Genomic DNA, 24,678 nt, shown 5'->3' on the forward strand with positions numbered 1-24,678 from the left:
TAAGCCACGATGCCCGGCCACCTTTTCTCATTCCTTCATTTACTCACTAAACTTTTTCTTCTCTTGATCACTACCGACTCACCGTGGGGAGGTCATGGGAGGGAGTGTTAAGAGTTAAGACGGTGGAGCCCACGTGCCTGGGTTCAAATCCCGGCTCTACCATTTGGAGCAATTCTGAGCATGTTATACATCCCACCATGCCTCAGTAGCCTCATCTGGAAAATGGGGATAATATTGGGATTGTGCGAGACTTTAATGATTTAATATACCTAACATGCTTAGACCAGTATGTGAGAGTAAGTATTTTGTAATTTAGCAATTCTCCTATTCACTGGTTTATTCCCACTTTCCATTGCTCCCATCCTCATCAACTTCTCACTTCATCCACTCACTCACTCCATCATTCACTTGCCCCTCATTCATTCTCTCAGCCTGAAAATGAGATGTTAACACCCAGTGCAGGCTTATTGAAGGGCAATAAATATTATTTGAGGGAGTGGTGGAGTGAATGGTGAAATGATGGCATCATCAAATAAGTGAATGAATGAATGAACGAATGAATAAACAAATGAGTGTGTGAGCCAACAAAGAAGGGATTGAATAAGCGTCAAGTGAATGAGTGATGTGAAGCCAGATTTGGGCTTCCATCTCCAGCACCCAGGGCAGAGATCCTGCACCACTCACCAGGCCATTTTGGAAGCTTGTTGGAGACCTCTCCAGCTGCCTGGCATTGGGTGGGGGACGTCTTGTGCTCTGGAGATGGAGAAGCAGGTACCAGATTTAGGGTGAGGGTCACCCCTGGGAACTTCCCTCCCTCTGGGCAACTTAGTCCTTACAGCCTTCGTGTGCTGAGTTTCCCAAGTTGGAGGTTATAAGATTATCGGCCTGAGGCTGTATCTAACTCAAAGATGTCTTTCTTTGGCCAACTGCACTTTTAAAAATTTCACCTATGTTTAAAAAAAAAAATCACAATATCAGGCGGGGTGCAGTGGCTCACGCCTGTAATCCCAGCACTTTGGGAGGCCAAGGCGGGTGGATTACTTGAGATCAGGAGTTCAAGACCTGCCTGGCCAACATGGTAAAACTTGTCTCTGCTGAAATTACAAAAATTAGCCAGGTGTGGTGGTGCACACCTGTAATCCCAGCTGCTCCAGAGGCTGAGGCAGGAGAATCGCTTGAACCTGTAGGGTGGAGGTTGCAGTGAGCTGAGATCGCACCACTGCACTCTAGCCTGGCAACAGAGCAAGACTCCATCTCAACAATAAACAAATAAATAATAAAATTAAAATTAAAAAATCACAATATCTATGTAAAAATCAGGGTTTTCAGCTTCAAAAGGCCTGGCCACATTGTCCGGCTTTTCTGCTGGGTAACAAGCAGCTGAAGGCTGACGGCTGTATTTGGATGGGGTGTGGATTCTCTGGCTGTCCCCTCCCCCACAACCATGCCTCCAGTCCCTGGAGACCCTGCCTGTCCTGACTGACCCCTAAATATGACCTGCTGTCCCTACAGGCAGCTTTGCTTGTGGACCTTATCCAAGACAATTCCTTCCCCAGGGCCTTGATCCTGCTTCTAGTACATCTCACAGGCCCTGAGGGTCCTTACCTGTCACGTTTGCTCGGGAGGTCAGGGCAGGTTCAGGCATGCTGGGCAGGTCAGTGGCTGATGGAGCGAAGGGGCTGGTGGAGCCTGGTCGGTCTGGAGATGTCGGGAGGCCATGGACAGTGAGTCCACTGGGAGGGGGTACTTGGCTGGCCTGGGGCACCTCACCTACATTGGGGGTGGAGAAGGGTGTGAGAACAACCAGGTATTGATTCCAGAAGCGCACTTGGGTCACCCCTCCTCCAAACCGGTCTGTGGAGCTCATGAAGTCTCGAGAGAAGAGAGGGGAACTTCCAAAGGAAGATATTTTAGGACAGAGCTGAGGAAAGAGATCTGGAGTTACATCTAGCTCCTGGAACCTTGCTTTTCCAATCTGTGAAATGGGCGCAATTAGCTCATAAGGAGCTTAGGGCAGGCACTACTATTTCACTCTTCCTGCTGTGTGGTAAGTGCTCATTTTCCTAGATATCAGGAACTGCTTCTCTGCTTCTGAGATACCAGTGCATTATACTGAAGCTGTCATGCAACCATGAACAGATGCTCTGGACTTGAGTGGAAGCATCCTCCTGGCCTCATCCCTAAAAGCCCAAACACACCTTCCCTGGAACAATTCACAAGCCATCAGTAGGGACCATTTTACTGATTAGGAAACAAGACAAATCAGAGAAAGCTATGCAAGGATGCACACCAAACTATTCACATCAGCATACTAAAAGAGTGAGACAGTGAATTCTTGTAAACGTCGCTTATCATTAGCTTATTAATGCGCATGTATTGATGTCGCAATTTAAAAACAAAAACATTAAAAAAATAAGGAAAAACTAAGGGTCAGAAGGTGAAAGCAACATATGGAAGGCCATACAACCACTCTTGGTCATGCACCCAGACTGCCTCAGAAATCTCTGCCCCTCTGCTTTGATTTTTGGGAAATGGGGCAGAGAAAGTTGTGTTGGGCGGGGAAGGATCATGAGAAGGTGCTAGGGCACCACTGCCAAGTACGTGGAGTATGGGGAGGATGAAGTCAGGGAGTAGGTAGGAAGGAGAGGTGGTCTGGGAGCCAGGCCCTGCACTCACCGTGGTAGATGAATATACTGGAGACCCCTGTTCCAGTCCCAGAGATTTGCCAGAGCCCCTGGGGCAGAGTGGAGACGGTGGGGACAAACTGGACGGGTCCCTCAGGGAGATTCAGGCAGCTCAACGAGGAACTAGAGGAAGGCACTGCAAGAGACAAACGCAGTGAGGTGCGATCTTGCAGATCACCTGTGTTTGTGATTCTGCTTTTGCTTATTTGATTAATGTCTGACTTCCCTAAAGGGCCCTAATTTCCCTAAGAGCAGTAGCTGTTTCTGTCCTGCCTTGATGGCATTCTCAGCACCTAGCAGAGCAGCTGACACAGAGAAGGGGCTCCATGAAGAACTGATGAATGAATGAGGCTGGCAGGTGAATGCCCTAATTGGTGGAGATTCCCTCCTAATCCTTGCACGGATGTGTTTCCTTCCGAGGCATGTTCTCTGCCAGGGATTGAACTGATGGGGGCCCCAAGGATGAAACTGGCTGGGGCAGAGGTGAGTGACACTGATAGGGTGGGGGAGAGGGGAGGTCCAGTTCCTGGCAGTCCCTGCCTTAGTATCAACTCCTTATCCACCTCCCAAGAGGGAGAAAGCCCACCCTTTCCAAGCCCCCTAACATACTGGGCATCTGATCGGTTTCCTCCAGGCACATCCGGCTGGAGACTGGCTCCTGGTTGAACAGAGCAGGCAGTGGCAGGCAGGGCAGGGTGGAGGAGCTGCTCATTGGTCCCACTAGGAAACTGCCAGTCACCACAGTTGGGGGCTCAGCTGTGAGGAAGGGGGCTATGTTAGAGGCTGGGTGCTTGGAGGGGCCTTCCTGGAATGGGGAGGGCCCCAGAGTGGCGTGGATCTCTCTCCTGACAGAGGAAATGCTTGTCATCCTCTCAGCCCTGGCTGCAGCTGTGTTGATCAGCAACTGCTCTGTGCCAGGCAGCCCCCCAGTCCGCTCCCTGTGACTTGGCTCTGAGAGCTTTGCTGAGCAGGACCCTAGGGCTTCCACACGGAGAGCTGGGGCGGAATAGAACCTATGAACAGGCTGTTAGCTCCAAGGCCCTACTACCTTCCACAAACAGTCATGTGCCCTTCAGGGGACCCTAAGAGGCCCCAAGCTCTCAGGCTCTGCCCAAAGAAGGGCAGGGGCTGTACCATGCACCATCCCCAACTGACTTGGGCCAGGAGTTCAATCTCTTCCATCCCCTCCCCAAGGTATCCATCCCTCCCAACCCCAGCCCACCTGCCCTGCTCACCTGGCTTCCAGTGCTTCAGGTCTGCCGGAAGCTCCTCTGGGAAGGCTGCAGAGAGAACGTGTGGTCAGCTGCCCCAGGGAGAGGATGTCCCAAGCCAGGAGGGGCTCAGGACTCCAGCAGGCCATATGGCCTTAACTTCAAGGTTGGGAAGTGGTCTTGCATGTCCCTTTACCTCCCCTAACCATTCCAATCCCAGCTCCTTGGCTTGAATCCAAATCCCATCTCAAACCACCCCAGGCAGTGCAGCAGCAGAAGAGACCTAGCCACAAACGGGGACACAACAGGGGTTTGAACTAAAAAACGAAACAGAACAAAACAAAGCAACCTGCCATTGAATCCCTTCCTAGCTGTGTGCCTTTGCAATGTAGCTTCTCTGAACCTTTGATCTCACATCTATGAAATGGGGGTGGTGGTTCCTACATTGCAGGAGTATGCCAGAAATCCATGAGTGAGTTTGAAGCACTCACATCAACAGATTAAAAATCCATGTATCCCTTAGCAAGGGTCTGCTTAAACAAATTATGGTTCATCTACCCAAGGAAACACCACATGGCCTTAAAATAAAGGATGCTGAAGTACACAAGGGGAAGTGTAAATCTGCAATTTACACTTGAAATGTACATTGAGATGTACCAAAAATATAATGAATGGGTGGGTGGATGAATAGACGGATGGACAGGTGGATAGAGATGTGATAAGACGAATAAAACCCAACATTAATTGTAGAATCAAAGTGGTACATGGTGGGTATACCGACCTTCATAGTACCATTCTTTCACCTTTTCTGTATCTTGAAAACATTTTTTTCTTTTTTGAAACAGAGTCTAGCTCTCTTGCCCAGGCTGGAGTGCAGTGGCGCCATCTTGGCTCACTGCAACCTCTACCTCTTGGGTTCAAGCGATTATCTTGCCCTCACTTCCCCAGTAGCTGGGATTACAGGCGTTCGCCACCATGCCTGGCTAATTTTTGTATTTTTAGTAGAGATGGGGTTTCACTATGCTGGCCAGGCTGGTCTGAAACTCCTGACCTCAGGTGATCTGCCTGCCTTGGCCTCCCAAAGTGCTGGGATTACAGATGTGAGCCACTGCGGCCGGCTGAAAACTTTCATAATAAAATCTTGGGGGGAAATATTTCTCAAATGAAAACACAAAGAAGAAAAACAAAGAAAATAAATAAGCTGCTGAAGATAGGACCATGTCCTCTCCCTCAATAATATGGAATGTGACCTCCCAGACATAGTAAATGAAGAAAGCAAAGTGCAGAATAGTGTAAATAAAATGTGGCCATTTGCATGGAAAATTAAAGCAAATACAATAGCTTGTTTTATTTTTGACAAGGCAAAAAGGAAGCTGGTCACACAGGTTGACTAAGATAGCAAAACTGAGGGAACTATAGAACAGAAGTGGGAGGGAGATTTTTTTTTTTTTTTTCACTGAATATTCTTTTTGTTGTTGTTGTTTGAGACAGAATCTCACTCTGTCATCCAGGCTGGAGTGCAGTGGCATGACCTTGGCTCACTGCAACCTCCGCTTCCCGGGTTCAAGTGATTCTCCTGTCTCAGCCTCCTGAGTAGCTGGGATTACAGGCATGCACCACCACACCCGGCTAATTTTTGTACTTTTTGGTAGAGATGCGGTTTCACTATGTTGGCCAGGCAGGTGTCAAACTCCTGACCTCAAGTGATCCACCCCCCTTGGTCTCCCAAACTGCTGGGATTACAGGCGTGAGCCACCGCGCCCAGCCTTCACTGAATATTCTTTGCACTTTTAAAATTCTTATACCCTGTGTGCGATTCACCCGTTTAAAAAATAAATAGATACAGGGCTTTACCCGTAGTCAGACCCATAGTAAGTACTCAGTTAACTGTTACACCCATTTTGCAGGTGTTTTCATTCAACAGCTGTCTATTGTTTGCTACTGCATACCAGGCACTGCACTAGATGCTGAGGAAGCAGTCATGAGCAAGAAAGACAAGGTCCCTGTGCTCACAGTGGCAGAGCAAGGCATAAAATACGTCCAGATGGTAATGAGCGCTAAACTGCAAGGAAAAAGACACACAAGGTGAGAATAACTGAGCTCATCTACAGGAAAGGGTGGTCAGAGAAGGGTTCCAGGAGGAGGTGACACTTTAGCCAAGACCAGAAAGATTCAAAGGAGTCAGCCATGGGAAGAACTGGGGGAAGAGCATTCCAGGTAGAGACTATAGCAAATGCAAAGGCCCTGAGGCTTGAAAGGGCACATGGGTTACAGGAGTGGAGAAGCTGGTGGTGGCTGAAGTGTGGTGGCTCATAGTGGGTTTGGAGAGGGAGGAAGGGCCGTGCAGGCCTTGTGGCATGTATTTTGTAGCCATTGGAGGGTTATCAGGGCCATGAAATCATCAGATGTACATTTTAAAGCTCCTGTTGGCTTTTAAAGTGCCTCCCAGCCGGCCAGGACTTAGTGAAGGAAGCAAGGTGGAGCCGCAGCAGGCTTTGGAGTCAAGGAAAGACCAGGTCTCAAGCAAGGCTAGGTTGGATCAGGGAGGGGCTCACTCACGTCTTTTCTGACTTTTCTGCCCAACTTCTGCTGGCATCTCCATACTGTCACCGATCACTTCATCTGGTCCTATGTGCTCTACTTTGAGAAAAACCAGAGACCAACTCACACAATCAGTGGAAGCCCAAGGTGAGCCTCTATTGTCCCCACCTTGGGGAGAGGGGTCTGACTGCCCATAAATGAATGGTCATCAAGTATTAGGGCGCCCCCCGCCAAGGAAGAAGGCAGGAAATGCAGGCTGAGCCAAGACCTGCCCCCCCACCGCCCCCACAAACTTACTGAAAATGTCTTTGCTCAGGCCCTCCAGCTGGGAGTCCTGGAACACATACTGGTCCAGTTCCGCTGCCCAGACAAGGAAAAGTGCAGTCAATCAACAAGGTCTCACTGAAGGCCTACTGTGTGCCAGGCCTTGGGCTGGAGACCCTCTGGACCTGGCACACAGTGGGGGCTCAAGAAATGTTTGTTGAATGAATGAATGATCAAACAAATGAATGAACACTGACGCTCCAGGGGCTCTTAATCTAATTGAAGAGGTGAGGTATGTATCCATGAAAACTTATCTACTGCTACAAAGAAGAGCAAGGCAGAATGGTAGAGTTACTGCAGGATTTGAGTTCAAATTCCACTTCTACTCTCCACTAGCCCTACTAGCTGTGCAATCTCGTGTTAGCTACTTAACCACTCTGGGCTTCCATTTCCTCATCTGTGTAAGATGAATAAATAATGCCTATTACCCAGGGATCGATGGTGATAATTAGAGGTTCTACATCTAGAGAATCCAACACAGTAGCTGGTATACAGTAGGCACTCAATAAGTAGTGGTAACTATATAAAGCGGTACATGGCTCGGAGCCTTTGGAATACACGCACCATGACACAAGGTCCGAGAAAAGAAGTGGACAGTGGAATGGGGCAATCTGGGAGGGCTTCCTGGAGGAAGGGATCCTGGAACCAGGCCTTGAAAGATGGGGCAGAGTCTGGGAGAAGGAGAAAACATAGCTTTCTGGGTCATAGTGACAGAGTGAGGAAAGATGTTCAGAGTATATTTAGGAAACCCTGAGAGATAGCTGATGGTGGTAGAAGTTTCATACTGGGGAAAGTTAGGACTTGATTTTATAAGCAATGGAGAGCCATGGAAGGCTTCTGAGCTGAGGAATGGAATGATGGCCATAATGAAGGTGATGAAAATGAAGATGATAATAATGATGGTGATAATAATGATGATGGTGGTTGCGGGGTAGTACCTAACATCTATTGAATGCTTACTCTGTGCAAATTCCTTTTCTAAATGCTTTACACATTGTAACTTATTCAGTCTTACAACCATCCCGTGATGGTGAGTGTGAATATTATCTCCATTTTACACATTTGGAAGCTAAGGTCATATTTCAGGATGCTGCAAAAGAATACTTGCCCAGGCCTGGGCTTCACCTTCCAGAAGCAGAGAGAAAACCCAGAGACTTGAGAAGCAGACTTGGGTGAAGCTGCCTGTTATGGTTTGAATATTTGTCTTCTCCAAAACTCATGTGTAAATGTAATCCCCTATGTGACAGTATTGAGAGGTGGGGCCCGAAAGAGGTGACTGGGGCTCTTCCCTCGTGAATGGGTTAATTTGTTCATGGATTAGTAGATAAACAGGTTAATACATTGATGGGTTGTCATGGGAGTAAGACTAGTGGTTACATGAGAAGAGGAAGAGAGACTATCACACCAAAACCTCTTGCCTCGTGATGCCCCACACTGCCTCGGGACTCTGCAGAGAGTCCTCACCAGCAAGAAGGCCCTCACCAGATGCAGCCCCTAACCTTGGACTTCTCAGCCTCCATAACTGTTAAGAAATAATTTTTTTTTTTTTTTTTTTTTTTTTGAGACGGAGTCTTGCTCTGCCACCCAGGCTGGAGTGCAGTGGCCGGCTCTCAGCTCACTGCAAGCTCCGCCTCCGGGTTCACGCCATTCTCCTGTCTCAGCCTCCCGAGTAGCTGGGACTACAGGCGCCCGCCTCGTCGCCCGGCTAGTTTTTTGTATTTTTTAGTAGAGACGGGGTTTCACCGTATTAGCCAGGATGGTCTCGATCTCCTGACCTCGTGATCCGCCCGTCTCGGCCTCCCAAAGTGCTGGGATTACAGGCTTGAGCCACCGCGCCCGGCCAAGAAATAATTTTTTTCTTTATAAATTACTCAATGTCAGGTATGTTGTTTTAAGCAACAGAAAATGGACTAACACACTGCCTCACCTACTTGCTGAGACAGCTTCCACTGCCTGTGGAGATGCCCCTAACGGGGCGGGGGAGGGCGGAAAGAAATACTACGACATGCCCAAATCCTTAATGACTGCCTCCAGTTGTGAGCACATGTGAATGTGCTCAGCCCCAATCACTTCTGCTTCCCCCATGTAAATCCCCAGGAAGGGAAGGAAACCATCAAGCTCTCAGTTCTGTAATTTCTGAAACATGAACAATTACTAGTCCCCTTCATTTTCTTCCTTGTATGGTTTTCAATAAATTGTGCTCTGGGGAAGTACTGGCCACATTTGGATCAAGCACAGAAGTGCTGAATGCCGCGGATTCTGGGTTGCCAGGAAAAGGACCACTAAGAAGAGTTTTGCAGGTTGTTCACTGCACAAGGGTGCCCCAAACCAACAGGGAAAATGGGGGCAGGAATCAGCTTGCACTTTGCTAGCCAAGCAGTTACTTCCTGGTAGGGGCTGCATCCTCCAAAATAGAACCACTTTTTTCTATTTCAACAGAGGCTCTGTATGAGGTGGTGGTGATGCTGGTGAGAGGGGATCCTCTATCCCACTTATCTCCCCCAAAAAACAAACCACTAGCAGCAACACCACCACCACCTCTTCCCAAGAGTCCTGCCCTTGTCTGAAAGCTGTAGCTCTTCTTAAAGCTGCAAATTAACTTCTCTGCTTAGGCCTTAGCAAATCTTCCAACCCCAGACACTTTCTTTTTTGTGGTTAAAAATGGGGACTTTGAAATGGGAGAGACTTAGGTTAGAATTTCAGATCTGCACATTACTATTTCTAAAGAAAACTTGGGTAGGTCGTTTCACCTCGCTAAACCTCAATTTCCTCATTTGTAAAAGACAGAAACTAATAATACGTATTTCCTTTGTTGTTGTAAGGATTCCAGATGATAATATATGGATAGCAATGACCATACTATGAATATCCAGTAAATGCTAGTTTTTACAAATACTAGAGTAGCTTGGCTAAGGCGCTGGGAGGAAAAGGGAAAGAGGTATATGGTATGGGCTTTGTAGGAAGGATGGACAGAAGAGCAAGAAGCAGAAATGGGTATAGACATGGAGGTGGAGGATGTAAACATGAGATTTTTGTTTTCTTGATGGTCATTATTGAAGGGACCTATTTCTCCCACTGGCCTCCATCTCCCCGCTCTTCCCCGGAGTCTCCGTTCTTCCAGCCGTTGCTCTGCATCACCCTTGCAATGATTTCTGTGGGAGGGGCCTGACGTGGCTCATGATGAATGGGTGATATTGACAAGTGACAGGAAAGAACCCTTGCCCTTGACTGTTGTCTTCTGGGCTCAGGTGCTTCCTCACCGATATTGGCATAAGCCTCCTTGGTCTCTTCATCGCCTTCCATGTCACACAACAGCCTGCTGAACTGGTCGCAGTTGATGGTGTCCGTGTCGGGTTCTGGGAGGAAAAGTCCCTTGATGAAGCAGGGAATTTCTGGGAAGAGGGCTGGTGGGGAAGGAGGGAGAGGCGGGGCGGGGTGCTAGATCATCCCTATCTGCAGAGAGCGTCCCACAGGCGTGGGAGCTGTCCGTGGTGCTGACGGGAGCACAGGGACCAGAACTTCCCTTGATTGCTGTCTCTACAGCAAGCTGAGGGGTGGGAGATACCGGAAGAGGCCAGAGGAAGGAGGGCCCACCTGAGTAGAGCTCAATCTCTTCTTCTCCAGCCAGGTCCATCTGGTCATAGATGTGGTAGAGGCACAGGGGGTCAGCATCGCTGTTGAGAAGCTCCAGGTAGCTGCCTTCTAGGGGCCCCAACTCCATGGTGGCACACTGTGAGCTGCCTGGGAGGGAAAACATGCTCAATCACCTCACAGGGTGTTGGAAAGAGGCAGAGGATTGACGCCTGCAACAACTCCCAGCTGGTGAGGGCTGGGGATGCGAGGAGTGAATAAAAAGGCTCATTCCACACCTCTTATATGCTCAAGGTGGTGGAGAGAGGAAGCCACATTCCCTTCCTCCAAGGAACTTACAAACATATGAGAAGATACCCAGGAGGTAGAAGAGGGAACTAGGAAGTGGAGATTCCATCAATCTCACACAAGAGAGTCAGGAGACCTCTCCCACATTTGGCAATGCCATGAGTGGTAACAGCTAAGATTTATAAAGCACCTCCTATATGCCGAGCACATGAGCTGGCACATTTAATACTCATATTAGCAAACATGTAAGGAACGTACTATTATTACCCTCACTTTTCATATGAGAAAACCGAGGCTCAGAGAGGTGAAGTGATTTACGTAAGGAAACCCATGTCCAAGTGGAACCAGGATTTGAACCCAGACAGTCTGACTGAAGGCCCTGCATTTAACTGCAATACTCTACTGCTTTGGGTGGACTTGAGCAAGTCTCTGCTCCTTTCTGTGCCTCAGTTTCCTAATGTGTAAACTGAAGGAGTCTGAGCAGATTCTAAAATTTCCTCATCGTTTGTTGAAGGGCATATTAAATACTTTTAACACTATTTCATTTAATCTTTAAACAATCCCAGATGTGGATACCTCAAATATCCTGACATGATCATTATACATTCTATGCATGTAATAAATATTCACATGTACTCTATAAATATGTATAATATTATGTATTAATAGAACAAAAGAAAACAAGAAAAACCAGATATATCCACACAAAAACACGTACGCGAATGTTCGTAGGATAATTCATAATAGCCAAAATATTAAAACAGCCCAAATATCCATCAAAAAATAAATGGATAAACAAACTGTTGCTTATCTATACAATAAAGTATTCTGCCATTAAAGGGAGAAAGCACTGATGCATGCTGGAACATGGATGAACCTTAAAAAAATATGCCAAGTGAAGAAGCCGGACACAAAGGGTCACATATTGTATGATTCTATTTTTCTGAAATGTCCAGAACAGGCAAATCCATAGAGACAGAAAGTAGAAGGGGCAGGGCATGGTGGCTCATGCCTGAAATCCCAGCACTTTGGGAGGCTGAGACGGGAGAATTGCTTGTGCCCAGGTGTTCAAGACCAGCCTGGGCAACATAGCAAAAGCCTATCTCTATTAATTTTGTTTTTAAAGAAAGAAAGCATATTAGTGGCTGCCTAGGGCTTGGTGGAGAGGGATTTTGGAAGAAAATGGGGAACAACTGCTGATGGGTATGGAGTTTCTTTAGGGGATGATGAAATGTTCTAAAATTGACTGTGGGGATGGGAGATGGTCGCACAACTCTCTGAGTATTCCCAAAAGACCATTGAACTGTACTTTTTTTTTTTTTTTTTTGAGACGGAGTCTCTGTCACCCAGGCTGGAGTGCAGGGATGCAGTCTTGGCTCACTGCAACCTCTGCCTCCCAGGTTCAAGCGATTCTCCTGCCTCAGCCTCCCACGCAGCTGAGATTACAGGCACCCCACCACCACCACACCTAGCTAATTTTTGCATATTTAGTAGAGACAGGGTTTCACTATGTTGGCCAGGCTGCTCTCAAACTCCTGACCTCAAGTGATCCGCCTGTCTCCTCAGCCTCCCAAAGTGCTGGGATTACAGGCATGAACTGTACTTTTTAAGTGGGCAAATTGTATGATATGTGAATTACATCTCAATAAAGCTGTTAAAACCTAGGAAGTAAGCATTATTGTCTCCATTGGCAGATGAAGAACTTGAGACTCAGAGAGGACAAGCAGCTTCCTCAGGATCATGCAGCTCTTGCTGGGGAAAACCTAGCTGAAGGCTCATCTGTGTGACTCCAAGGCCCCTGCCCTGATTCCTGGTTCAGGTCCATGTTTCCATGGTATATTCATTTCCCAGGGCTGCTGAAACAAGGTACCAGCATCCAGGTAACTCAGAAAAATAACACTTATTCTCTCATGGTTCTGGAGGCCAGAAGTTGAAATCAAGGTGTCAGCAGGACCATGCTCCCTCCGGAGGCTCTAGGGGAGAACCCTCTCTTGCCTCCTCTAGCTGCTGGGAACTACTGGTGATCCTTGACTTGTGGTCTTGTGGCTGCATCACTCTAAACTCAGCTTTAGTGGCTACATCACCTATTCCTTATGTCTCAAGTCTCTTCTTTTATAAAGATACTTGTCATTGGATTTAGGAACCACCTAGATAATCCAGGATGATGTCATTTCAAGATCCTTAATTTTTTTTTTTTTTCCTTCTTTTGAGACAGAGGCTTGTTCTGTTTCCCAGGCTAGAGTGCAGTGGCGCTATCTCAGCTCACTGCAACCTCCACCTCCCGGTTCAAGCGATTTTCCTGCCTCAGTCTCCTGAATAGCTGGGATTACAGGTGCTCACCACCATGATCAGCTGATTTTTGTATTTTTAGTAGAAATGGGGTTTTGCCATGTTGGCCAGGCTGGTCTTGAACTCCTGACCTCAGGTGATCCTCCAATCTCAGCCTCCCAAAGTGCTGGGATTATAGGAGTGAGCCACTGCACCCAGCCCCTTAACTTAATTCTATCTGCGAAGACCCTTTTCCCAAATAAAGTCACACTGACAGGTTCCAGGGATTTGATACGGACATATTTTGGGGGGCCACCTGTCAACCCACCACACATGACATGCAGATGAAGGCTGGAAGGAAACAGAGGGAGCTTCCTGGAGGAGGTAAGAGGAGAGCTGGCCCTGAAGCTGGGGGACCAGAGGGAGCCTCCTACTGCCCTATTCTGGGCCCAGAAGAGAATAAATTGAAGGGTAAACTCATGAGAAAACACACACGCAAGTCGCCACCACATTCCAGAGACTCATTTTCCTTCTTTTTTTTTCCTTTGTTTTTTCTTTCTTTTTTTTTTTTTTTGAGACAGAGTCTCGCTCTGTCACCCAGGCTGGAGTGAAGTGGCGTAATCTCGGCTCACTGCAACCTCCGCCTCCCGGGTTCATGCCATTCTCCTGCCTCAGCCTCCCGAGTAGCTGGGACTACAGGCGTCCACCATCACGCCTGGCTAATTTTTTTTTTTTTTTTTTTTTTTTTTGTATTTTTAGTAGAGACAGGGTTTCACCATGTTAGCCAGGATGGCCTCAATCTCCTGACCTCGTGATCCACCCACCTCGGCCTCCCAAAGTGCTGGGATTACAGGCGTGAGCCACCGCGCCTGGCCTTTTTTTGTTTTTTTTTTTGAGATGGAGTCTCACTCTGTTGCCAGGCTGGAGTGCAGTGACGCAATCTTGGCTCACTGCAACCTCTGCCTCCTGGGTTCAAGCAATTCTCCTGACTCATCCTCCCAAGTAGCTGTCATTACAGGCGCCTGGCACCATGCTCGGCTAATTTTTTTATTTTTAGTGGACATGGGGTTTTGCCATGTTGGTCAGGCTGGTCTCGAATTCCCGACCTCAGGTGAGCTGCCCGCCTTGGCCTCCCAAAGTGCTGGGATTACAGGTGTGAGCCACCACGCCCAGCCCAGAGATCCATTTTCTTTCACTCGTCCACAGCTCTCACTGCCTGCGGAGAGGCTCAGCATAGACCCTGGATGTCACAGAGAATGATCTTTCCAGTCCAAGCTGGGGCACTGGCTGGGGCCGCTTGTTCGTGACAGGGTTGAGTGGGGGCTGCAGGAATCCAAACATAACCGGCTTGCAGTGAGGTCCCAGCCAGCCGTGACTAGAGGAAGCAGAACTGAAAGATGGGGCCACAACCCTTTTCCTGGAGCGAGGCCAAAGCTGGGAAGTGGTTGGGGGTGGGATGCTCCACCTCTCCCATTCCCTTGGTCAGGGACACCAGCACGAAATCTATTCTCTCAGAGCAGTAAGAGAAGACTCCTTTGCCCCAACTCCTGCCTGCTGCCTGGCTCCCATTCCACCCATGCTCTTTATTGAGAACCTACATTGCAGCACTCTGCCTCCTCTTTGAGGCAGTGTGACCTTGTGACAAGAGTTCCAGATGGACCCTAGCAACTCCATGAATGAGTTGTGTGACTTTGGGCTTTGGGCAAGTTACCCAACCTCAGTTTTCTCACAGCGTCGGGTCTGCCAGGGACCTTCAAGCTTGACCTCTTTCCTTCACTCTGCAGATGACAAGACTGAGACCCTGTGAAGGACATGACTTGCACAAGACCCCGTAGACTGTCGGTGGCTGCCCCTGCACCTGCTCCCCCACTCCCCCCACCACCAAGACCCCCAGGCTGGTGCTCTTTCCTCCCAATCAAAATGTTCCCAATCAAATGATCAGCCTTGTCCACACTCAAAGGAAGCCCATTACATTAGGGGATGTCAAAGCTGAAACTCAGGCCTAAGACTAGGTTTCACCACAACGCCACAGCTGCCTCCCAGTCACACCAACATCTACTTGAATCTTGGCATGGGACTTTCCTCTATCCCCAGACCCAAGTTTCCTATGGCTGTAGATGCTGAGAAAGTGCTTCAAAGGCCCCTTCATTGGATTGTTTCTCGAACCCACAATGCCAGAGCAGGGTGGAGGGAAAAGATGACCCCGATCATCCCATGGTAGGAGAGAGACAGCCCTTCAGCAATCCCTGAGGGCAGGGACAGTATCCCTCAAGCTCACCTCCTCCCAGCTCTCAGCATGTTTCTGCACATGGCAGCCTCTCTTCATCCGTGGCAAAGATGCAGAACTAGAATTCACAGTGCCCAGCAAGTGCCAGGCACCAAATGACATGACTTGTAGGCGTTATCCCATTTGGTCTAACTTACACATCAGCTATTTGTATTCCTGTTTCTCAGATGAAGAGACAGGCTCAGAGAGATTAGTGAGCTGAGATTTGAACCCAACTACCCATCTCCAAAGCCTCAGCCCACTCTACAGCTTTTTTGAATCGCTCTTGGACCCCCACCACCCCGGCGAGGAAAGGTGTGGGTGGCAAGACGGTTTCTCCTTTTGAGGAGCCATTTGGGGGCAGGGCAGAGGTGTGGTCTGTGTCTTTCTGGTAAATGGGCAGTATTTTTAGAAGGTCCTCTTTGAAACTGTGCTTCCCCCTGGGCCACCACCTTCCACATCCAACTTGAGAAAATATTCCTGATCTTTTTGCCATCAAAAGGCCTTTTTAGGGTTCATTTTCATCCCCACTTCACACAGCTGAAGGATTTGAAAGACTAAGTATAGACACTAAATGGATGTCTGAAATTACAATTCATTTCTCTCTTCCCCGAGGGAAATCAAGTGTTGCCGGAATGTTCTAACTCAGACCTAAACGAGCTGGAGATCAGTGCATGCAGCTCTTCTGTGCACAGCATAATGTTCCATCTCAGCTGGTGGGAAATGAATGGGAACTCAGATGGTGAGCTTTGGGGTGAAATTTCCCAACTTTGAGATTATCCCTACCCACCAACACACTACAATCTGGGCAAGTTCATTTTTTAAGCCACTTGGAGCCTCAGTTTCCTTATCTGTAAAGTAGGGAATAATAGTAATTGGCAACTTATAGGATTAGGGGAGTTAAGTTGCATGGAGCCCTTAGAAAGCGGACTGGCGACCACTAAGTGCTGAATGAACAGCTTAAGGCGGCACAACTTCTGCATGGTGAGTACAATATGTGTGATGGCCGTTTTTATTATTTACTTCTTACCTCTGTGAGAGTGACCAGGGAAGATTTCTTTGTGTCTGGGGCTGTGCTAGATGCCTTGCATTCACTATTCTGTTTCAGCTGTTAATGGCAACTCTGGGAGATTTGTGTTATTATACCCATTTTACAGATGCAGGCGCTGAGATCACGTCCAGTTCATTCGATTATTTTCTTCCTGGAGGAGGGGAGTCTATCTTTGAGGGTCCAAGGAGGCACTGCAAGGGAGAAGAAGACTCTTTTGCTATCCCTAAAAGCCTCCAGCACTGCTCTGAACTGTGATTCAAGAGCATGAGAAGGAGGCCGGGGTGGTGGCTCATGTCTGTAATCCCAGCACTCTGGGAGGCCGAGGCTGGCGGATTACTTGAGGTCAGGAGTTCAAGACTGGCCTGACCAACATGGTGAAACCCCATCTCTACAAAAATACAAAAACTAGCTGGGCTTGGTGATGGGTGCCTGTAATCCCAGCTACTCCGGAGGCTGAGGCAGGAAAATTGCTTGAACCCGGAAGGCGGAGGTTGCAGTGAGCCGAGATTGCACCACTGCACTCCAGCCTGGGCGACAGAGCGAGACTCTGTCTCAGAGAAAAAAAAAAAAAAAAAGAGCATGAGAAGGAATACTTCCCTACACTTACCCATGAACTTCTCCTCCTGAGGAATAATGGGAAGACCTCTGAACTGTGTGCCTAGAGACGTGGTTTGAATTTCTGCTCTGCCTTTGATCCTGAGTACATTACCTTAGCCCTCCGAGCCTCCGTTTCAATGAGTGTGGGAACCCCTTCCATGGAGTCTTTTTGAGATTCTGATTACTCATTGCCTGGCAGTCTTCTCCTTTTCCTTTCACCCAAGGCCCCCCACCTCAACACCAACCTGGTCCCCAACCTCATGACAAGCTGCTTCCGGGGGCCAGATGATGTTGAGAAGCCAGGGGCCTAGGAATGCCTATCTACCATGACCAGAGCCCAAACAGCTTCTTTGTGGGCGTAATAGCTCAAATGAGTTCTCCTTTTGCTCAAGCACCCTGTAGTGCTCCCAGATAAACTCTTAAGACTTAAACATCTCTCACTTTTCCCCTCTAAAGCTGTAAAACAATGATTTACTGAGCACCCCATAAGAAAGTCGCCGAGCTCAGTTCCTTACGAGCCCCAAAGAGGTTTGCCACACAGTCCCTGCCAAAGAGGCTTGCAATGTAGACCCAGATGATATTTTAGGAGAGAGACAAAACATAATAGTAGCATAGTGGTTAAGGGTGCAGGCTCTGGGTTCAAATCTCAGTTCCACACTAGCTGTGTGACCTTGCAAACGTTACTCAGCCTCTCTGAGTCACAGAATTGACTGCATTTTATCGGCACAGTGCTTACTTCACTGGGTTGTTGTGACTTGCCTAAAGTGACTTAGCCAGTAAATGGTACTAAGATGTAAACTCCAAAAATAAAACAGCAAGGTGTCATTTGATACTGTACAACTGGCAAAAGTTAGAAATCTGGGAAATGCCAAGTGTTGGTTATACAGGGTTTGTGGGAATGTAGATAGATGGAGCCGCTCTGGAGAACAACTTGGCATCATGTACAATATCTAAGGATATGTAGATCCTACAACCTGGCAATTCTGCTCTTGGGTCCATACATTCCGAAGAAATTCTCCCACAACTCCCCAGGAGAACCTATCTGAGGATGGTTACTGCTGTGTTATTTGTGTTGACAGAGGGTTGGAGGTTACCTAGGTGTCCATCACTGGGGGTGTGGACAGGTGAAAAGTAAACACTGAACTCCATAGAGAACAATGTCCATGATTAGAAGCAAAGACCAAATGCATCAGAAGCAAGGCAAGTAGATTTTTTTTTTTTTTTTTTGAGACGGAGTCTCCCTCTGTCGCCCAAGCTGGAGTGCAGTGGCCGGATCTCAGCTCACTGCAAGCTCCGCCTCCCGGGTTCACACCATTCTCCTGCCTCAGCCTCCCGAGTAGCTGGGACTACAGGCGCCCACCACCTCGCCCGGCTAGTTTTTTTGTATTTTTTAGTAGAGACGGGGTTTCACCGTGTTAGCCAGGATGGTCTCGATCTCTGACCTCGTGATCCGCCCGTCTCGGCCTCCCAAAGTGCTGGGATTACAGGCTTGAGCCACCGCGCCCGGCCGGCAAGTAGATCTTAATAACAGTAAGGAATGCAAAAGTAATAAACTGTGGCCAGGCGTGGTGGCTCACACCTGTAATTCCAGCACTTTGGGAGGCTGAGGTGGGTGGATCACTTGAGGTCAGGAGTTTGAGACCAGCCTGGCCAACACGGTAAAACCCCATCTCTACTAAAAATAGAAAAATCAGCCTGGGTGACAGAGTGAGACTTCATCTAAAAAAAAAAAAAAAAAAAAAGGCAAAATGCGTTTTATAAGAGCACATATAAACAGAAGGATACACCTGAAATGCATTAGAATGGGCACCCAGTATGGGAAATAGGGACATTAATGAAGAGAAATCCCTCATGTGAACCAAGGATCTTAGTGTACTATGGCCTGGGCTGGGCTGGGCAGTTAATTGAAGGTTTAAAGGTCCAAGGGTTGAAAAGAAGGAGGCTTCTGGTTGGGCGCGGTGGCTCACACCTGTAATCCCGGCGCTTTGGGAGGCTGAGGTGGGTGGATCACCTGAGGTCAGGAGTTCAAAACGAGCCCATACAACACAGTGAAACCCCGTCTCTACTAAAAATACACAAATTAGCCAGGTGTGGTGGCGGGTGCCTGTAGTCCCAGCTACTAGAGAGGCTGAGGCAGGAGAATCACTTGAACCTGGGAGGCGGAGGTTGCAGTGAACCGAGATCGAGCCACTGCACTCCAGCCTGGGCAACAAAGCGAGACTCTGTCTCAAAAAAAAAAAAAAAGAAAAGAAAAGAAGGAGGCTTCATGGGGTGGAGTCGATACCTCTGTGGCTCACCAACAGTAGGGCCTGCACAGAGCCTGGTACCTATAGATGCTCACAAAGAAATAAACCTCTGCTCTTGCCACCCCGTAGGCTGTCTGGGGATGGTTTGATTTTTACCTAATAGCCCAGGGTCCTGCGGAAGGGAGAAGAACATACTGGACTTGGAGCAGGATGGGGGAGGAGCTGGAGGTAGAGGAAGAAGCCCCTCGCTCTCCAGCCTGCTGTTTGCAAACCAAGTGTAGGTATCCCAGGAGAATGAGACTGAGAGAGGACTTAAGAGAAATGACTGGTCTCCCTCAAGACTTTCACTTCCTGGAGTGGCACGAGGAGGTCACAACAGATGGAGAGGAAACTAAGGCATGTAGCAACACTGCAGCGCTCAGGGGCTTATGGGCCTGGAAACGGTTGCAGGTTCCGATCATTTGTCCTCAAGGCAGGGAGAGTGGAAGACGTGTGTGCATGTGCATGCGTGTATATGTGTGTAACGGGGGCAGGAAGTCAGATGAGCTTCATCTCAGGAGAGGTCTGGAAATATTGCTATTGGTTGGCTCTAAATCCCGTCTCTGACCTGCAGGCTCCTCAACTGTGCAACAGGGGCTTGGTTGCAAAATCAAAAGTTGAATCCGGTCGATAGGCCTACTTGTTTCGTTTCCCAAGCCAAAATAACTGTGTGTGTGTGTGTGTGTGTGTGTATTACCATCACAATGTCTCTATATAGAGTACACACAATTGTTACCAGAGGCCCCACTACTCCCTATTGCCTTCTGCCTGTACACATTTCACATCATTATGGCCCCTTTGGCATTTGGATTTGCCACCCTTCGCAGGTCCTTTCTAGCTCTGACCTGCTGGAAAGATAATGGCTTGGGAGGGATGGGTGACTGGGGCAGGGAGGAGCAGGATTCAATTCTGTCCTGTCCTGCAATGGAATTGAGGTGCACAGTAGGGTCTTTTTCTACAGAGGGTCTTGGAGGCGACTGGCCCTGGGTACCCAAACAGGCAGTTCCACACAGAGAAGCAGGAAGCACTAAAGTTGCAACATCTGGGGTGTTGGGTGCACTTTCCCAGCTCTGCTGGCAGCTCAGATGGAAAGGTGATTGAGAGGTAAGGTGTCTGAGATCACACCTGTAATTCCAGCACTTTGGGAGGCAGAGGAGGGAGGAAGACTTGAGGCCAGGAGTTTGAGACCAGCCTGGGCAACATAGTGAAACCCCATCTCTTCAGAAATAAAAGATACAAAAATTTACTGGATGTGGTGGAGTGCCCTTGTAGTCTCAGCTACTTGGGAGGCTGAGGCAGGAGGATGGCTTGAGCTCAAGAGCTTGAGGCTGTAGTGAGCAATGATTGTACCACTGCACTCCAACCTGGGCAAGAGAGTGAGACCTTGTCTCATAAACGAATGGATGAATGAATGAATGAATGATAAGCTCTCTGGGAACTGCGGGATGCAAAGAGCTGCTCCCCGCTGACGCCTGCCTGCTGCTCCTTTTTGCCATCCCGATTCCAGTGCCCTTGGATGGATTTCCATTGCAGCTCCCTGCCCTTTGGGTTTGAACCAACCAACCTCTGGCAAACAAAGTAACTTCAGAGCAGGAAAGCTGAAAACAAAGCAAAACTGGCTCCAATCCCTAGCCAAAGGGCTTCTCAGCAGTTGGAGGCAGTTTAAAGAAAGAAGGACCCACTCGGTCATGGAAACGGCAGTGTTTGCAATAGCCTGGTGGCATGGAATGGACCCAGGGAGTCATGAGACCTGAGATACGGGCACGGCTCTGCTTCTGAGAGGCTGTGTGACTTTGGGCAAGCCCGTTCCCCTCTCTGGTCCCCAGGGCCCTCATCTGTTAAATAAGAGGGTCACACAAGAGCAGTGGTTTTCAGATGAAATTTTACAGGGATCCTAAATTCCTGAACAGGTAACGAGAGCGCTGTGGTTACATAGGGTCGCCAGAGGCTCCACTACTCCCTATTGCCTTCTGCCAGGACACATTTCACATCGTTATGGCCTTTTTGGTTCTTGGGTTTGATACCTGTGGCTTAGAGGCCCTTTTCAGGTCCCTTCTAGCTCTGACTTCTGGAAAGATGATGACTTGGAAGGGATGGGTGATTGGGGCAAGGAGAGGCAGGATTCAATTCTGTCCTTGAAACCTCTCTTGCCTAAAATAAGCTATACAGAGTACAGTTTAAAAACACAACTCAGCCTGGGCATGGTGGCTCATGCCTGTCATCCTAGGACTTTGGGAGGCTGAGGTGGGTGGATCAGATCACTTGAGCCCAGGAGTTCGAGAGCAGCATGGTCATCATGGCAAAACCCCATCTCTACAAAAAATACAAAAATTATCTGGGCGTGGTGGTGTGCATCTGCAGTCCCAGCTACTCAGAAGGCTGAGGTGGGAGGATCACTTGAGCCTGAGCGTCAAGGCTGCAGTGAGCCGTGATTGTGCCACTGCACTCCAGCCTGGGAGACAGAGTAAGACCCTGTCTCAAAATAAATAAATACATGAAACGAATTTAAAAAAATAAAAACACAACTCCACCAAGCGAAAGAAGCCAATCTGAAGAGGCTACATACTGTATAACTCCAGCCATTTATCTGAAAAAGGCAAAATAATGGAGATAAAAAGGTTGGGGGTTGCCCAGGGTTATGGGGGAGAGAGGGAGGGATAAATAGACAAAGCATGGGATTTGTAGGGCAGTGAAACAAGTCTGTGTGATACTGTAGTGTCATATACATGACATCATATATCTGTCCAAACCCACAGAATCTACAAGAGTAAACCCTCATATAAACAAAGCATGGACCTTGGGTAATAATGATGCATCAGTGTGGGTTCATTGATTATGACAAATATATCAGTCTAGTGCTGAATGTTCATCATGGGGTAGGCTATGCCTGTATGGGGGCACAGGAGGTAGATGAGGGGTGTGAAGGTCTAGCTTCTTTGCTGTCTCAGCTTGAGTGCTCCCTATGGGATTGGCTAAGACCTCTGTTGTGACTGCATTGCACCTCACCTCCTACTGCTTCCCAACCCTGCTTTCTTCCCTTTTCCTTTGGGTGTTCCCTCCTGTGACTGTCCGCAGTAAACCTCCTGTATGCAAATCTCCATCTCCTACTTGGCTTTCCAGGCAATCTGACCTGAGACAACTTACTTCTATTTTTCCTCCAAGAGGGCCTGCAAATCCTACAGAACTCCACAAAAGACACCACAGATGGCCCCTCTGAAAGTCCAGGCAAGCCACCTGTCTTCTCTGGGTCCCCATTGAGGACCTTGACCTCATAGCAACTTGGAAAACCTTAAAACTCAAATAAGCCATCATCTCCAGCTTGTGCGTTTGCCAGTGAAGGGTAAAGTTATTGCGGGTGAGGGACTTGGTGGTTCCAGGATAAGAATGAAGATGAGCTGTATGAGCTGCAGCCAAGAGACCTTCAGTCCCTGTCCAGAATGCAGGGTTGGGATAAGAGTTCCTTTCCCCACTTGCCTGGTCTGTCCCAGCTCCAGATGGCCTCTCCTCTGCACGCCACTCCTAGCTGCAGTCAATGACCTGGAAAGGAGTCCAACAAGTTTTTCCTGGAAAGGAACCTGACCCTGGTGCTGGGGTAGGGGGTGGAGTGATGAGGATCTTGTGACTGCAGTTAGAAAAGCCAGGCCCCACACTCCAGTCCTGACCTATCCAGCTCACTCAACACAGTCCCCTCAGCACTCTGCTGGGTGCTGCAGACCCCAAGATGAACCATGAGCCAGTCTTGCTTGCTGGGATCTGAGTACGGAGTCCAGCCATTGGCAGGCTTGGCTGTGAATGAGAATTACCTGGGAAAGGTGTTAAAAACACAGCGTCCTGGGCCTCACCCCCAGTGGCTCTATTCAGGGAGTCTGCAGCTGGGCCCAGGAATCTGTATTTTCTTTCATTTTTTTTGAGACAGAGTTTCACTCTCGTTGCCCAGGCTGGAGTACAATGGTGTGATCTCGGCTCACCACAGTCTCCACCTCCCAAGTTCAGGTGATTCTCCTGCCCCAGCCTCCTGAGTAGCTGGGATTACAGGCATGTGCCACCACGCCCGGCTAATTTTGTATTTTTAGGAGAGACAGGGTTTCGCCATGTTGCCCAGGCTGGTCTCGAACTCCTGACCTCAGGTGATCTGCTGGCCTCGGCCTCCCAAAGTGCTGGGATTATAGGTGTGAGCCACCTTGCCTGGCCTGGAATCTGTATTTTCAAAGATTTATTTTTATTACTTTATGTATTTTTTTTCTAAGAAAAGATCTTGCTCTGTTGCCCAGGCTGGTCTCGAACTCCTGGTCTCAAGTCATCATCCTGCCTTGACCTCCCAAGGTGCTAGAATTACAAGCATGAGCCACTGCACTGGGCCCCTTTCTTAATTCTTACATCTTTCCTTCCTGAAGTCTCTCAGCTGCCCTCTGCTGCCATGCCCTTGGTCTAGTAGTCACCAGACCCTCAGCCTAGATTTTACAGTAGCTTCCGGGTATTTCCGCTCATGCGGTTTCCCAAACTGCAGGCATTCGTCTTCCATCTTTACAATTTTTTGGGTCATATTGACATATCACCTGTTGTACAATTTACCTCAGTATTTTCCTTAAATTAACTTTTTAAAAAAACTTAAATAGACCGATTTTAAAAGACAGCTTTCTAGAGTTGGAAGCAGGGAGTCAGACAGATATTTGTCTACCCGTGTACCTAGCAACATTATTCACAATAGTCAAGAGGTAGGAACAACCCACCTGTCTATCAATCAACAAATGAATGGATGAACAAAATATGGGATGTCCACATATTAGAATACTATTCCGCCATAGAAAGGAATTACACATGTCATGACAAGGATGAACCTGGAAGACATTACGCTAAGTGAAAGAAGCCAGGCACAAAAAGACAAATATTGTGTAATTCTATTTATAGGAGGTGGCCCAAAACATACAGACAGGAAGTTGGAGTTACCACGAACTGGGTGGAAGGAGCAGTGGGGAGTTATTGCTTATTGGGTAGAGTTTCAGTTTGGGAGGATGAAAAAGTTCTGGAGAAGGATGATAGTGGGGGTTGCACAACAGTTGGAAATATTTAATGCCACTGAATTGTACATTTGAAAGCAGTTAAAATGGTAAATTTTATGTTATATGTATTTTGCCATGATTTTACAAAAAGAAAACTTTTTTTCCCACGTATAAATGGAGAAGCAAAACCAAACCAACAGTATCACTTGTGGTTGAAAAAGAAACAATGTTACTAAAATAATATCAACTTCTCTATCCATTGTTAAAAAGAAATCTTAGCGCGCATTAGGGCACTTTCAAAGATCAGGGAAAATCAAGAGACTTTGTCCTTGATGCAAGAAGGATTGAAGGAATCTGAAAAATATCTACGTCCTTCCTATGAGAATCGGTGGTAACGAATGCCTCTTTCTGAACTGTCTTTTGACTGTGTGTGTCTTGGTCTTTGGAAACCTCCCATCTGCCTATGCTTTCCTCTCTGATTTTTTTTTTTTTTTTTTTTTTTTTTCTGAGACAGTCTTGCTCTGTTGCCCAGGCTGAAATGCAGTAGTACAGTCTCTGCTCTCAGGTAACCT

The 24,678-nt window shown here is 48.0% G+C and overlaps 1 protein-coding gene across 15 annotated transcripts in view; it reads right to left on the reverse strand.

Annotated features, from left to right (window-relative positions):
* Nucleotides 1-24,678, reverse strand: part of CIITA (class II major histocompatibility complex transactivator) — a 60,925-nt gene that overhangs the window by 19,976 nt on the left and 16,271 nt on the right. For 7 of the 15 annotated variants that reach the window (XM_033235744.1, XM_033235738.1, XM_033235734.1 and 4 more), the window contains 9 exons: nucleotides 10,355-10,501; nucleotides 10,021-10,116; nucleotides 6,734-6,796; nucleotides 6,455-6,535; nucleotides 3,920-3,964; nucleotides 3,294-3,440; nucleotides 2,677-2,820; nucleotides 1,606-1,770; nucleotides 685-753 (listed from right to left, as the gene is read on the reverse strand). In XM_033235744.1, the coding sequence (XP_033091635.1) occupies nucleotides 685-753; nucleotides 1,606-1,770; nucleotides 2,677-2,820; nucleotides 3,294-3,440; nucleotides 3,920-3,964; nucleotides 6,455-6,535; nucleotides 6,734-6,796; nucleotides 10,021-10,116; nucleotides 10,355-10,501 (957 nt within the window). The remainder of the gene's footprint in view (nucleotides 1-684; nucleotides 754-1,605; nucleotides 1,771-2,676; nucleotides 2,821-3,293; nucleotides 3,441-3,919; nucleotides 3,965-6,454; nucleotides 6,536-6,733; nucleotides 6,797-10,020; nucleotides 10,117-10,354; nucleotides 10,502-24,678) is intronic. The other 8 variants (XM_033235746.1, XM_033235745.1, XM_033235735.1 and 5 more) reach the window with 5 other exon arrangements.

Source organism: Trachypithecus francoisi, unplaced genomic scaffold (assembly GCF_009764315.1).
Source record: "Trachypithecus francoisi isolate TF-2019V2 unplaced genomic scaffold, Tfra_2.0 Lachesis_group15, whole genome shotgun sequence".
NCBI lineage: Eukaryota > Metazoa > Chordata > Mammalia > Primates > Cercopithecidae > Trachypithecus > Trachypithecus francoisi.